General features: G+C 53.7%; 1 protein-coding gene across 1 annotated transcript in view; it reads left to right on the top strand.

The window, feature by feature from the left end:
- The window catches only part of MAST2 (microtubule associated serine/threonine kinase 2), a 189,405-nt gene that overhangs the window by 97,477 nt on the left and 76,306 nt on the right, over positions 1–15,622 (top strand). The window contains exon 5 of the mRNA XM_040361097.1: positions 6,425–6,631. Within this exon, the coding sequence (XP_040217031.1) occupies positions 6,425–6,631 (207 nt within the window). The remainder of the gene's footprint in view (positions 1–6,424; positions 6,632–15,622) is intronic.

Genomic DNA, 15,622 nt, shown 5'->3' with positions numbered 1-15,622 from the left:
TGAGCCCAGGGAGCACCGATCTGTCCAATCGTCTGAGCCCGGGGAGCACCGATCTGTGCAATCCTCTGAGCCTGGGGAGCACCGATCTGTGCAATCCTCTGAGCCCGGGGAGCACCGATCTGTGCAATCCTCTGAGCCCGGGGAGCACCGATCTGTCCAATCCTCTGAGCCCAGGGAGCACCGATCTGTCCAATCCTCTGAGCCCGGGGAGCACCGATCTGTCCGGTCCTCTGAGCCCGGGGAGCACCGATCTGTCCGGTCCTCTGAGCCCGGGGAGCACCGATCTGTCCGGTCCTCTGAGCCAGGCGAGCACCGATCTGTGCAATCCTCTGAGCCCGGGGAGCACCGATCTGTGCAATCCTCTGAGCCCGGGGAGCACCGATCTGTGCAATCCTCTGAGCCCGGGGAGCACCGATCTGTGCAATCCTCTGAGCCCGGGGAGCACCGATCTGTCCTATCCTCTGAGCCAGGGGAGCACCGATCTGTGCAATCCTCTGAGCCAGGGGAGCTCCCATCTGTGCAATCCTCTGAGCCCGGGGAGCTCCGATCTGTCCAATCCTCTGCAGATACATTGCTGACTTTGTAATTTCTGTGAGGTTATAAGATTCTGTTCGGATCGGTTGAAGAATATTGGGTGGCGGTCGCTCTGCATTCAGCCTCTGATTACACGGCGCTCTGTTGTTCTCTGGCCAGCAGGGGGCATCTGGAGGAGTCCCAGTTACTTGCAGTGATGGGAATTCCGGATCCGTCTCCTCCACGATCCGTGTTCACCAACATTAGACGATCGACACCACAGCGACCAATCATAGTCTTCGTTGTTTTCTGTAATCCTAGTGCTGGAAGCGCCCCCTTAGGGCGGGAACTCAATACAATATACTGTACATGTAAAGCGCTGCGTAAACTATTGGCGCTACACAAGTCCCCTTTTTGCGATTTTGGGAAATGCGTCGCTTTAACTGACAATTGCGCGGTCGTGCGACGTGGCTCCCAAACAAAATTGGCGTCCTTTTTTCCCCACTAATAGAGATTTCTTTTGGTGGTATTTGATCACCTCTGCGGTTTTTATTTTTTGCGCTATAAACAAAAATAGAGCGACAATTTTGAAAAAAATGCAATGGGCCAGATTCATATACCCCGCCATAAGTTTGTGCGGGCGTAGCGTATCTGAGCTACGCCGCCGTAACTTAGTGAGGCTGGGGCTGGATTCACAAAGAACCTGCGCCCTAAGTTACAGCGGCGTAGCGTACATCTGCCGGCGTAAGCGCGCTAAATTCGAATTCTGAAGAGGTGTAAATAAAACCTCACCCCACGTAAATGACGTTTCGAACGGCGCATGCGCAGTCCGTGAACGTATCCCAGTGCGCATGCTCCTAATCACGTCGCAAATAGTCAATGCTTTCGACGTGGACGTAATTTACGCAAAGCCCTATTCGCGAACGACGTAAAATTTTCAAAATTTTACGCGGGAGCGACGTCCATACTTAACATTGGCTACGCCTCATATAGCAGGAGTAACGTTGCGCCGGAAAAAGCCTTACGCAAAAAAATCCGCCGGGCGCACGTACGTTTCTGAATCGGCGTATCCAGCTCATTTGCATATTCTCCGCTGAAATCGACGGCAGCGCCACCTAGCGGCCAGCGTAAATATGCAACTAAGATACGACGGCGTAAGGGACTTACGCCAGTCGGATCTTGGCCTAATTTCAGCGTATCTTGCTTTCTGAATACAGAAAGGCGATACGCCGGCGCAGCTTTGAATTTACGCGGCGTATCAATAGATACGCCGGCGTAAATTCTTGCCCAATATTTAAAACTTTTTGCTATCGATTGGTTTGCGTGAAATTTATGGCGTTTACAAAATTGGGGATAGTTTTATGTCGACCAGTGTTTTTTTTTTATTTATTTTTTTTGTGACTGCGACATTACGGCGGACACTTTTGACACATTTTTGGGACCATTGTCATTTTCTCAGCGAAAAGTGCTATAAAAATGCATTGATTACTGTGAAAATAGAAGTGAAGGTGTTAACCCCTACAGCGCCACCTAGTGGTTAAGTGTGACCTCATGTGTGTTTCTATCTGTAGGGGGGCGGGGCTGGACGTGTGACGTCAGTAATCCGCGTTCCCTACATCAGGGAACAGGCGATCACTGACATTGCCACAGTGAAGGTTTTGTTTACACTCCCCTCTCCCCGTTCTTCAGCTCCTGTGACCCGATCGCGGGACACCCGTGGGGCGTGGTCACGGAGCTTCGGACCGGGTCGCGAGCGCGCTGCCGCCGGCGTGCTCGCGACCCACGGCTGGGCTCTTAAAGGGGACGTGTATGTGTGTGTGTGTGTGTGTGTGTGTATATATATATATATATATATATATATATATATATATATATATATATATATATATATATATATATATATATATATATATATATATATATATACGTCCATGTGCCCAGCCATGCCATTCTGCCGACGTATATAGTCGCGCGGCGGTCCTTAAGTAGTTAAAATGTGCCCCATAAGCTGTCAGTCAGTGCCCCATAAACACGGCTCATGCCCATCTCAGTGCCCAGCAGTAAAACCTGTGTGAGTACCTCATCAGTGCTGCCCATCTGTGCCACCTGTCAGTGCCAATCAGTACCGCCTATCTGCCCATCACAGCTACGCCTTGTCGGCGCCCGTCGGCGGCGCCCGTCGGCGGCGCCTTGTCGGCGCCCGTCGGCGGCGCCTTGTCGGCGCCCGTCGGCGGCGCCTTGTCGGCGCCCGTCGGCGGCGCCTTGTCGGTGCCCGTCGGCGGCGCCTTGTCGGTGCCCGTCAGTGAAGGAGAAAATTTTATAACAAAGAAACATTTTTTCCAAAAATGTTGTTCTTTTTTTTTTTTTTTTGCAAAAAAGAAAAACCGCAGAGGTGATCAAATCCCACCAATAGAAAGCTCCGTTTGTGGGAACAAAATGATACAAATGTCATTTGGGTACAGTGTTGCACGACCGCGTAATTGTCATTCATAGTGTGACGGCGCTGAAAATTGTCCGGGGCAGGAAAGGGAGAGGGGGGGTGCCCGGTAGTGAAGTGGTTAAATAATCAAGTCATTGAAATGTCGGGGGGGGGGGGGGGGGGATTGATTTGCCATGAATAAAGAGGCCCTGTCATGCCCCCCCCCAATACTCTGGCACTTTGTGCCCGCGGTGGAATACCGTGAGGTCGCCCTCCTTTGACGTCGGATCAGAACTCGCCCTCTTTTTTGCCTTTTGAACTTTTTACCACCAGTGACTCACCCGGCACCTCCGATAGAAGCTTCCTGATATGGAATGTTGTGCCGTGTGAGCAGCTGTCCCTGTCCCTCCTGTCCCCGGGGGGTGGAACGCTCTCCTGTGCGGCTCCACTCTCTCTCCCTGGGACAATAATTCAGATGGGTCAGCGGGGCACCGTGCATTGTGCCAACCCTCCCCTCCTCCACCACCCGATCCTTCTCCTGGATTTGCTGAGAACCTGTCCCTGATAGCCGAAGCCGAGAGGGAGAGATTGTCCCGGGGTGTCGGTGATTGGCCGTCATCCATATCGGGAATACCCGGCTATTTATATGACCGCTGAGAGGCTCAGGTGGGCAGACCCCCGCCGGAGAGCGCCAGAGAGGAACCCACCACGGGCCGCGCGCGCCGTACCAGATAAGCGAAGAAAAACTCGGCCGCCATATCTGCCACAAGCCTGACTGTGTATCCAGCCGAGCTCCTCTCCGGATTGCAAGCTCTTCGAACAACTTTTTTTTGTTAATACGCCGCCATGATGAAGCGCCGGCGAGAGAGACTTGGAGCTCCGCAACTCCGACTCCAGTAAGCGCCACGGCGAGGAATCCCCCCCCCCCCCCGTAGGCAGCAAGTAGACAAGTTTGCCGGATTTTCTGGGAATAGGAGAGAATCGTCTGCGTTGTTCAATCGTCAGACCGCGATTCGCGGGTTCAGGCGCGGCGCACGTATCGCGGTCTGAGATTTGTATCGCCAGGACGTCGCTGTGCGTCCCTTTTTTTTTTTTCCTCTGCTCTTCTCTGTAGACCTAAAAAGCCTGGGAATAGGAGAGAATCGTCTACGTTGTTCAATCGTCAGACCGCCATTCACAATATTCGCGGGTTCAGGCGCGGCGCACGTATCGCGGTCTGAGATTTGTATCGTCAGGACGTCGCTGTGCGTCCTTTTTTTTCCTCTGCTCTTCTCTGTAGACCTAAAAAGCCTTTTAAGAAGGGGGGGGTGGGGGGGCTTCAGGCGGTGCCGGGATTGTCCATTATCCCGGCCCGCTGGGGGCAGGAAGGCAATATTTCATAACCGTAATGTGCCGGGGAAATGATCTCCTCTGCGTGTAAGTGATCCGAGGGACGGGTATCGAATGTTCAGAGGAACAGATGTGGCGCCCCCTCCCCCCCCCCCCCCCCTCCATTATCTCAGAAGCTCCTGTTGACTTTAACCCTTCCTCTCCCAGCTGTCAGATTTTATAAATAAGAATATTGCGGCCCCCGGTTGTTCCATAAATGGGACAATCCGGGGAAAAATGAATAGTCCTTTAAAGAGCCGTCCTTAAACTCTCACCGGGGATAACGAACATTTGAAAACCGCCACCAGAGAACATCGAATGTAAACCTATTCAGCTCTCTGCAGTGTTGAAGGATCATTGAAGGGCATGTCCATCCAACACTTTTCTTGTAGATTTGTATGAAGGGGGGAGGGTTAGAACCTTTTATTGGGGAATTTGCTGCCATCTGGGGCCTTGGAGAGACTTTTCCTCCATTTATTGTACAGGTGACCGCGGTGTCACCAGACGGTAAGTCACGGGGACAGAAGGAAATCATTCGCTGTGAGAAGAGCAGAGGAGGAGCCGCGTCACGGGTTGTTGAGTACAAAGAACGTTGTTTATATGAAGCTGACTAAAGATGAAAAAAAGCCAGCTGGTTTCGGGGGCTCGGAACGCTCTCCCTTCATCAGGGTTTGATGGGCAGGAATGGGGTAGGACTTTAAAGCTGAACTTCCGGGTAAAGTTCTCCTTGTAGTTGGCTCCCTCCACACTGCAAAGGGTTAAATGCTTGTTTTTGTCTAGGAGGAAAGAAAATCACTTTTTTAGTAACGTATCCCTCAGCATCCTCCCTTTGCGGGGTGGCCCTCGGTGTCCCCCTTTATAGTGCGGGCCGGGCCCTCTGCGTCTTTTCCAGGGTAGGGGTGGCCCCTCTGCGTCCTCTTTTTCCAGGGTGGGGGCGGGCCCTTTGCGTCCTCTTTTTCCAGGGTGGGGGCGGGCCCTTTGCGTCCTCTTTTTCCAGGGTGGGGGCGGGCCCTTTGCGTCTTTTTCCAGGGTGGGGGCGGGCCCTTTGCGTCCTCTTTTTCCAGGGTGGGGGCGGGCCCTCTGCGTCCTCTTTTTCCAGGGTGGGGGCGGGCCCTCGGCGTCCTCTTTTTCCAGGGTGGGGGCGGGCCCTCTGCGTCTTTTTCATGGGTGCGGGCGGGCCTCTGCGTCCTCTTATTCCAGGGTGGGGGCGGGCCCTCGGTGTCCACTTTTCAGGGTGGGGGCGAGCCCCTCGGCATCCCCTTTTCAGGGTGGGGGTGGGCCCTCTGCCTCCTCTTATTCCAGGGTGGGGGCGGGCCCTCTGCGCTTTTTTCCAGGGTGGGGGCGGGCCCTCTGCGTTCTCTTATCCCAGGGTGGGGGCGGGCCCTCTGCGCCTTTTTCCAGGGTGGGGGCAGGCCCTCGGCGCCCCCTTTTTAGCAGGGTGGGGGCGGGCCCTCGGCGTCCTCTTCCAGTGCGGGGTGGGCCCTCGGCATCATCCATTCCAGGCTGGCCCTCAGCGGCGTCCTCCCCATGCAGTGCAGGGCGGGCCCTTGGCGGCGTCCTCCCCTTGCAGTGTGGGCCCTTGGTGTTCCCCCTTGCAGTGTGGGCCCTTGGTGTCCCCCCTTGCAGTGTGGTGACGTGCCCTCACGGCGTCCTCCCCCATGCAGTGCAGGGCGGGCCCCTGGCGGCGTCCTCCCCTTGCAGTGTGGGGACGTGCCCTCACGGCGTCCTCAGCATCCTTCCTTGCAATGCATGGCGGCTGATCCTGCATTGTGTGTGAACAGCGGAGTGTTGAAAAGGGGGGACGTTGGGGGTCAGTCATGCAACTGAAAGGAAGGCTGCTGGGGGTGAGGGATAAAATGATTCTGTATTCCCCAGACAGATCATGGATTGACTCTTGCGGTGGGTGGGGGGGGGGGGGGGGACTTGGTGGAGGAGGAGCCCCGCTGCACAGGTAACTGGAGTTCAGCGGTAAAGATGGGGGAGGGTTCCATATTGGTAGGAAGGTTTAGCAGCAGTAGAGGGTTTTTTTTTGTCCCCCCCCCCCCCGGAGCTCCTCATCCGTCATGTGAGGTTTGATGTGAATTTGGATAACCCCCTAACATTGGCTTTTTATGGTACCGTCAGAATCTTCTCCCCGCTGACCTCCCTGTGCCGAGGAAGTGATGTCCCGCGCCGCCTTCAGTCCCCATCCTCCGCTCCAAACCTCCAGCACCTCAAACTCCCGTACAGCGCCGACTGCGCCCTGGACGTCTCTCCGCTATCCATACACGGCATCCCTCATCCGCACAGCAATCCCGCCAGCCCGTCCGGCAACAGCCCCTTACACTGGAGGTAAGGTGACCCCGTGTGCTGCTAGAATACAACATACTAATGCAGTTTAGTGTAACGGCTCTTTCCTCTGTGTGACTTTTTCCTGCATGTTGTGCTGTGTGATGCTGAGGATTGCTGCATGTGAGGTGTGCTACCCCCATGGGGGGGTCCAAGTAGTTCTATACAGGCCTGGCTGTCATATAGAGGGTGCCTATGTCTCTGTGCTGTGGGTGACGTCTACAACATGTATGGCTGGTTGTCTTGTGCCTCGTACACACGAGTCTCCTATCAAAACCCAATAGGTTACTAAAGTTACAAAAAGTCTTCAGAATAGAACTTTGGATGTTATGTATTATAATGTATTTTTTAATTTCCGAGCATGCGCGGTCTTGCTTTTCTGATTTTTTTTCGGATGAATACTGTACTCCTTAATTGGTTCCCTATAACGGATTGTGGCCCATGGGGTGCGGTCCCCCCCATATCGGCGGGGCCCATGGGATGCGGCCCCCCATATCGGCAGGGCCCATGGGATGCGGCCCCCCATATCGGCGGGGCCCATGGGATGCGGCCCCCCATATCGGCGGGGCCCATGGGATGCGGCCGTCCCATATCGGCGGGGCCCATGGGATGCGGCCGTCCCATATCGGCGGGGGGCCATGGGATGCGGCCGTCCCATATCGGCGGGGGGCCATGGGATGCGGGGGGCCATGGGATGCGGCCGTCCCATATCGGCGGGGGGCCATGGGATGCGGCCGTCCCATATCGGCGGGGGGCCATGGGATGCGGCCGTCCCATATCGGCGGGACCCATGGGATGCGGCCACCCCATATCGGCGGGGGCCCATGGGATGCGGCCACCCCATATCGGCGGGGCCCATGGGATGCGGCCACCCCATATCGGCGGGGCCCATGGGATGCGGCCACCCCATATCGGCAGGGCCCATGGGAGTGCAAGCCCCCCATATCGGCGGGGCCCATGGGGGTGCAAGCCCCCCATATCAGCGTGGCCCATGGGGGTGCAGGCTATCCCCCGTCAGCAGGGCCTTGTGGGTGCAGGATTCCCCCCCCCCCCGTCGGCAGGCCCATGCGGTGCGCCCTTCCCATATCGGCGAGGTCTATGTGGGGTGCAGGCTCCCCCCGTGGTCGGCGGGGACATGGGTGCAGAAGATAAAGATATTTACAAAATCTTATAACAGAAATTAAACTTTTATTTATTATTTTTTTTTTATTCTTTTCTGTTTAGCAAAATGAAAAAAAAACCCCAGTGGTGATTAAACCAAAAGAAAACTCTTTGTGAAAAAACAAATGATAAAAATGTCACGTGTGTGTGGTACAGTGTTACATGTAATTGTCATTTAAAGTGTGACAGCGCTGGAAACTGAAAATTGGCCTGGGCAGGAAAGGGGGGTAAGAGTTCCCGGTGTTCCGAGTAACAGTCTCTTGTTGGTCTCTTCGGATATTTTCGCATGAACTGTCACGATCGGCTCTGGAAAGCCGCGTATTAACGATCGGATTATCGGGGGGGGGGGGCGATCGCTCCAGACGCTGTATTTTTCCTCCCGATCTTCTCATGTAGGAGACGTTACTATCGGAGAGATGAATGGAGGTATAGAGGTCACCCGCCATCGTTATCAGAGCCGACACCTTATCTGGAGGGTGTCACATTCCTGCAGGGAGAGGCCTAATCCTTCCAGCTGCCCTGCGGGGGAATCGGAAGACACGGAGCGGCCGCCTCCTGATCTGTGCCCGCCGATCCTAATCCGTGAGGAGAGGTTCCTGTGCCGCTCTGTAAAGACGGGCACACGCTGCTTGTTCCTTTCCGATCAACCCGCTTGGAGCCGCTGTACTAATATATAATATCTCCCCAATCCCCCCCGCGCTGAGCCGCTGTGTCCCCCCCCCCTCTCCAGAACACTCCAGCCATTGGCTGAGAGTGCTGATCGGGAAACGATCGGCTGCTCTCTTTCCAGCATGCACCTCCGACAGAAGCCAGCCGGTGATCTGACGATATGGTTCCGGCTAACGAGATGGTTCCTGTAAGAACGGCGCAGGCGCAATCCTTGCCGACGGAAATCTCCGAACCTCGGCCGGCATCCAGGGCGACGTGGAATTTGAGGATAGTGGCCGGTCGGCCTCACGTCGTCGCTTTGCTCGGAAGTACGGGGGGGGGGGGGGGGGGCACAAGTCAGAGGTTTCCTACTATCCTCTCCCCTCCAGACTCCAAATAAATGTATACTCTTCAGGACGATATTATTATCCGCAGAACCTTAGGGGTGTGTTAGTGATCAGGGCGGGGGCCGTCTTTTTAATATTGATTGGACCCTGGGCAAACACTTTCTTGGGGCCCCATCGAATCCGCTTATCAACCATTTGCAGGCAGCGTGGGCTGAAGGGGGCAGCTGCTTTGGGCCCTGCAACACTGACTGGGCCCAGGGCAGCTTCCCCCTTTGCCCTGCGTTAAAGACAGCCCTGGGGGGGGGGGGCTCTCTTCTTTGTTAAAGGGGTCTTCCAGATTCTGATAAGCCCCCCGCCCGCAGACCCCCACAACCACCGGGCAAGGGTTGTGGGGATGAGGCCCTTGTCCCCATCAACATGGGGACAAGGGCCTCATCCCCACAACCCTTGCCCGGTGGTTGTGGGGGTCTGCGGGCGGGGGGCTTATCAGAATCTGGAAGACCCCCTCTCCTGGTGCGGTTCAGGAGAGAGGGGGCAGCACTCTGTCCCCCCCCCTCTTTTCTGTGGCCGGCCAGGTTAACGTGCTCGCATAAGGGGTCTGGTGTGAATTTTTGTGGGAACTCCACGCCATTTTTTTTTGTAAATTTGGGGTGGAGTTCCCCTTAAAATCCACACCAGACCTGAAGGGTCTGGAATGGATATTTGGGGGGAACCCCACATTTTTTTTTAAATTGACAGCGGGGTTCCCCTTTAATATCCATTCCAGACCTGAAGGGCCTGGTAATGGAATTTGGGGGGACCCCCACGCGTTTTTTTTTTTTTTTTTTTTTTTTTTTATGAATGAATTCTCTCTGTAATTGCCAGAGCCGACAATTCATTAGAGCCGCAAAGCCGGTTTTAAATGTCTTTTTTTCTTTCAGAAATGACACTTTGTGCAGGGACAGTTCTATGTACGGGAAACATGCGCTTTTTCACATGCTGACTTTACACCCCCCCCCCTAGGGGTAATATTTCACTTTTATTGTTTCACTTTTAGCATTATTAAATTCACTGCTCCTGAAAAAACTGCAGTTTTTAAAACTTTTTTTTGCATTGATACATGTTTCCTGGGGCAGGACCCGGGTCCCCAAACACTCCCCTGGGGCAGGACCCGGGTCCCCAAACACTCCCCTGGGGCAGGACCCGGGTCCCCAAACACTCCCCTGGGGCAGGACCCGGGTCCCCAAACACTCCCCTGGGGCAGGACCCGGGTCCCCAAACACTCCCCTGGGGCAGGACCCGGGTCCCCAAACACTCCCCTGGGGCAGGACCCGGGTCCCCAAACACTCCCCTGGGGCAGGACCCGGGTCCCCAAACACTTTTTAGGACAATAACTTGCATATTAGCCTTTAAAATTAACACTTTAGATTTCAAATGTTCGAGTCCCATAGACTTTAACGGGGTTCTAAAGTTCACACGAATATTTGGTGTGTTCGCAAGTTCTGATGCGAACCGAACAGGGGGGTGTTTGGCTCATCCTTAGTTGTAAACAAAAAGTGCCAGATAAAGCCTGGGTGTGTGTCTCTGTGTGTGTGTGTGTGTGTGTGTGTGGTGTGTCTCTGTGTGTGTGGTGTGTCTCTGTGTGTGTGGTGTGTCTCTGTGTGTGTGGTGTGTCTCTGTGTGTGTGGTGTGTCTGTGTGGTGTCTGTGTCTGTGTGTGTGTGTGTCTGTGTGGTGTCTGTGTGGTGTCTGTGTGGTGTCTGTCTCTGTGTGTGTGTCTGTGTGGTGTCTGTGTCTCTGTGTGTGTGTGTCTGTGTGGTGTCTGTGTGGTGTGTGTGTGTGTGCTCTCTGTATGGGATTGTACGTCTCCTTCCTCCTGAGTAACAGAGGGATTGTAGGGACTGGCAGAGTGGTCGGCGCCCCCGGCTCGGAGTGATGTGGACAGTAGGGATTGTACGTCTCCTTTCTCCTGAGTAATGGAGGGATTGTAGGGACTGGCAGAGTGGTCGGCGCCCCCGGCACGGAGTGATGTGGACAGTAGGGATTGTACGTCTCCTTCCTCCTGAGTAACGGAGGGATTGTAGGGACTGGCAGTGTGATCGGCGCCCCCGGCACGGAGTGATGTGGACAGTAGGGATTGTACGTCTCCTGAGTAATGGAGGGATTGTAGGGACTGGCAGTGTGATCGGCGCTCTCGGCACGGAGTGATGTGGACAGTAGGGATTGTACGTCTCCTGAGTAATGGAGGGATTGTAGGGACTGGCAGAGTGGTCGGCGCCCCCGGCACGGAGTGATGTGGACAGTAGGGATTGTACGTCTCCCTCCTGAGTAATGGAGGGATTGTAGGGACTGGCAGAGTGATCGGCTCTCGGCACGGAGTGATGTGGACAGTAGGGATTGTACGTCTCCCTCCTGAGTAATGGAGGGATTGTAGGGACTGGCAGAGTGATCGGCTCTCGGCACGGAGTGATGTGGACAGTAGGGATTGTAGGGACTGGCAGAGTGGTCGGCGCCCCCCGGCACGGAGTGATGGGGACAGTTGGTCGGCTGCGGGAGATTTGCGGTTGCTTCATGTCTGATGGGGACATCGCAGTCTCAGGTGTCGCTGTGTATGTTCTGTGTACCGGTTGTCAGGGTTGCCGTGTTTATTCACATTTTACACCTGACGTGTCACATTGTGAGGGGGAAGGGATGGTTCCTGCTGGGTGGTCATCTTCTCATACTGGACCTCGTATGTAAGTGTAATTGGGGCATGGGGGGGGGGGGGCACTGTCCTGCTGTGCAGTATACAGGGCTCCGGCCGGCAATGGGGGGCACTGACCTGCCGTGCGGCATAGGGGGAGGACGGTGTTGTAGGTCCTCGGGCCTGCCCTGAACGTGTGGACATGGCCGCCTGGCTTGGTTTGCCCTCTTTTATAGGGTCTCCCTTCGGGGGGGCCCCACCTAGTACTCGGGGCAGACCTCCCAGAGAACCAGGCCCCTCTGATTTCGGCCAGATGGACCATGTGAAAGTACCCCCAGTCCCCGTCTGGAGCGTAATGCCCCGGGGGGATCGGGGCAAAGGTTCCTTCCTTTATGGAGGACCCCATGTACACCCCGCGCACTCTTTGTGTCTCACTTTTTAGTTTACACTTTTATTTTTATTAATTTTTTTGCACCGGGTGGAGTTTTTGGATCGCACATCACGGGCTTAATTAACCCTTTCATGACTAAGACTAAATTCGTATTTTTTTTTTTTGCTAGTAAATTGCTTGGAACCCTCAAAATATATATAATATTATACATTTTCTAGAGAATAGAATCTAGAGAATAAAATGGCGATTGTTGCAATATTTTATGTCACACGGTATTTGTGTAGCAATGTATTTAAACACAACTTTTTGAAAAAAAGACACTTTCACGAATCAAAAAACAAAAACAAATGAAAAAGTAAAGTTAGCCCAATTGTTTTGTATAATGTGAAAGATATTGGCCCGGATTCACAAAGCACTTGCGCTGACGTATCTCGAGATACGCCGCGTAAGTGCAAATATGCGCCGTCGTATCTGTGCGCCAGAGAAACGAATATACGCTTGAAAATAGGCTTCATCCGACCAACGTAACTTGCCTACGCCGGCGTAGAGTGGGCGCATATTTACACTGGTCATTTTTAGCGCTCACATTGATTTTCTATTCACATATGCAAATGAGGGAGATACGCCGATTCACGAACGTACGTCATACGTCCGGAGCAAAGTTATGCCCCATAAAGGAGGTGTAACTCGGCAGCATCCATGCAAAGGGAACACAAGTCGGCGTATTTTACGTAGTTTATGTTGGACGTGAATAGGGCTTGGCGTAGGTTACGTTCACGCCGTAGGCAGTGATCCGACATATCTTAGGCAGTTGTTCCGACGTGATTGTGAGCATGCGCACTGAGATGCGCCCACGGGACGGCGCATGCGCAGTTGGCGATACGTATCTGTCTGGAGCTCGGTCCATCATTTGCATGGGGGCACGCCTCATTTGCATGGGTCACGCCCACTTACACTTACGCCGGCTTACGCCTGAGAAACCCAGCGCAGATTTGGGAGGAAGTGCTTTGTGAATTCAGTGCTTGCCTCTCTGCGCTGCGTCGGCGTAGCGTACAGGAGATACGCTACGGTGGCCTAAATATGTGCCAGTGTCTGTGAATCCGGGCCGATGTTACCAAACATGTCGCGCTTTATAATTGCACGCACTCGTGGAATGGCGACAAACTACGGTACCTAAAAATCTCCTTATGTGACACTTATATATTACTAATATAAATATATATTTTTTTCGGATACCAGGTTAGAGTTAGAGGAGGTCTAGTGCTAAAATTCTTTCTCTCGCTCTGCCGATTGCGGCGATACCTCACATGTGTGATTTGAACACCGTCTACCTATGCAGGCGCGACTTCCGTATGCGTTTTCTTTGCTGCGCGAGGACGGGGATGCTTAAAAAAAAAAAGTCTTATTTTATTTATTTTTACATGATTAAATTGTGTTTAAAAAAAATATAAAAAAATAAATCCTCACTTTTATTGCTGTCACAAGTAATGTAAACATCCCTTATGACAGTAATAGGTGGTGACGGGTACTCTTTATGGAGGGATTGGGGGTCTAAAAGGACCCCGATCCCTCCTTTTACACTTCAAAGTATTCAGATCATTGAATTATTGTATAAATGTCTAAGAAGCCAGGTAAATGGCGACCATAAAATCATGAATATAATTCATAACAATTCAGAATATATGAAAACAATCAGAAATGAATACAGCGTTGTCTCAAGTATTTTTATGAAGCCCGACGCGTTTCAGGGTAATTCCGTTTCTTTGGGGTCGTGTCCTTCTTTGAAGACTAATGATATCTAAAAGGCATGCAAAAGATATAACACTCATATGGGAGGAGGTCCACAGCCGAAAACTGCGATTCTGAATACGGTGTATTTTTTTTTAAATCTGGCGCCATTGGCAGCCGAGTAAGGAAGTGACATCGTGACGTTCACGGCTTCATTCCAGTCTGTCGCTAGGCGCCGGAAGTGCCGGATCGCGGATCAGGTCTCCCGGTGGGACGGGAGGCCCGGTCAGAGCGGCGGGAGGAGGGATGTCCCCTCCCACTCCTCCGGGATAACAGAGCAGCTTTAAGCCGCACCGATCGCCCGCTCTAAAAACACAGTCCCGGGATGATGACTGCAGCTGCGGGCATCCTCCCGGCATAACCCCCGAAAGCTGAGGCCGCATAGGTGCGTACGCTCGGCGGGAAGGGGTTAAAAAAAAACATTGTAATCACGTAGAGACTCGGTAATGATCGTATTCACCGGGCTGGAGGCCGCGTCTGTTGGGTCAGATCGGCAACTGGAACATTTTTTAGTTTTATTAATTTCCTTTTTATTGGTGGCTTTTATTTCCGGCCTCCTTCATGTTCGTTTATTAGAAGATTTTTCCATGCGGCTCGCATCGTTTGAATCGCCGACACTGAGAAACGTGATCCTTATCGGCCTCGTCTTCCTAATGACACAACCGCCATCTTTAGTACGTTGTCTGGGGAGGATCTGCACCGTCTGATCTGCAATATTCTCCCCGTTCCAGAGGAATCCACGAGACGCAATTAGTAATGGCGGCCGATAGACGGGCAATAGAAATGACCTCCCAGAAAGCAGCAACCATTTTTCTTGCTCCGCCCACATCTGAAAATGTGTGATGAGGTCTGCGTCGTCATGGTTTTGTCTCGGGCGCACATGTACGAGAGGCGCGAGATCTCCAGATATGGCCTCGTTCACACGGACATGCTATATCGCGTATGGCTGTGCGAGGGCGTGCAGGTGTTTATCCATTCCAGTGCAGACAGTCCCATTCATGTCAATGGGGACACAACCGCGGCCCCCCAGTGCAGACAGTCCCATTCATGTCAATGGGGACACAACCGCGGCCCCCCAGTGCAGACAGTCCCATTCATGTCAATGGGGACACAACCGCAGCCCCCCAGTGCAGACAGTCCCATTCATGTCAATGGGGACACAACCGTGGCCCCCCCAGTGCAGACAGTCCCATTCATGTCAATGGGGACACAACCGCTGCCCCCCAGTGCAGACAGTCCCATTCATGTCAATGGGGACACAACTGCTGCCCCCCCCAGTGCAGACAGTCCCATTCATGTCAATAGGAACACAACCGCGGCCCCCCAGTGCAGACAGTCCCATTCATGTCAATGGGGACACAACCGCGGCCCCCCAGTGCAGACAGTGCCATTCATGTCAATGGACACACAACCACGGACCCCCAGTGCAGACAGTCCCATTCATGTCAATGGACACACAACCGCGGACCCCCAGTGCAGACAGTCCCATTCATGTCAATGGACACACAACCGCGGACCCCCAGTGCAGACAGTCCCATTCATGTCAATGGGGACACAACCGCGGCCCCCCCCAGTGCAGACAGTCCCATTCATGTCAATAGGAACACAACCGCGGCCCCCCAGTGCAGACAGTCCCATTCATGTCAATGGGGACACAACCGCGGTCCCCCAGTGCAGACAGTGCCATTCATGTCAATGGACACACAACCACGGACCCCCAGTGCAGACAGTCCCATTCATGTCAATGGGGACACAACCGCGGTCCCCCAGTGCAGACAGTCCCATTCATGTCAATGGACACACAACCGCGGCCCCCCAGTGCAGACAGTCCCATTCATGTCAATGGAGACACAACCGCGGCCCCCCAGTGCAGACAGTCCCATTCATGTCAATGGGGACACAACCGCGGCCCCCCAGTGCAGACATCCATGTAGGGGGAGAATGTCCACCGTCTGCTTTCAGACCCGCAGCGGATGCACCCCAATTTACATCACACCA

This window comes from Rana temporaria, chromosome 7 (assembly GCF_905171775.1).
Source record: "Rana temporaria chromosome 7, aRanTem1.1, whole genome shotgun sequence".
Lineage (NCBI taxonomy): Eukaryota > Metazoa > Chordata > Amphibia > Anura > Ranidae > Rana > Rana temporaria.
Note: the sequence above shows the minus strand (reverse complement) of the source record. Positions and strands in the feature narration are given on the sequence as shown.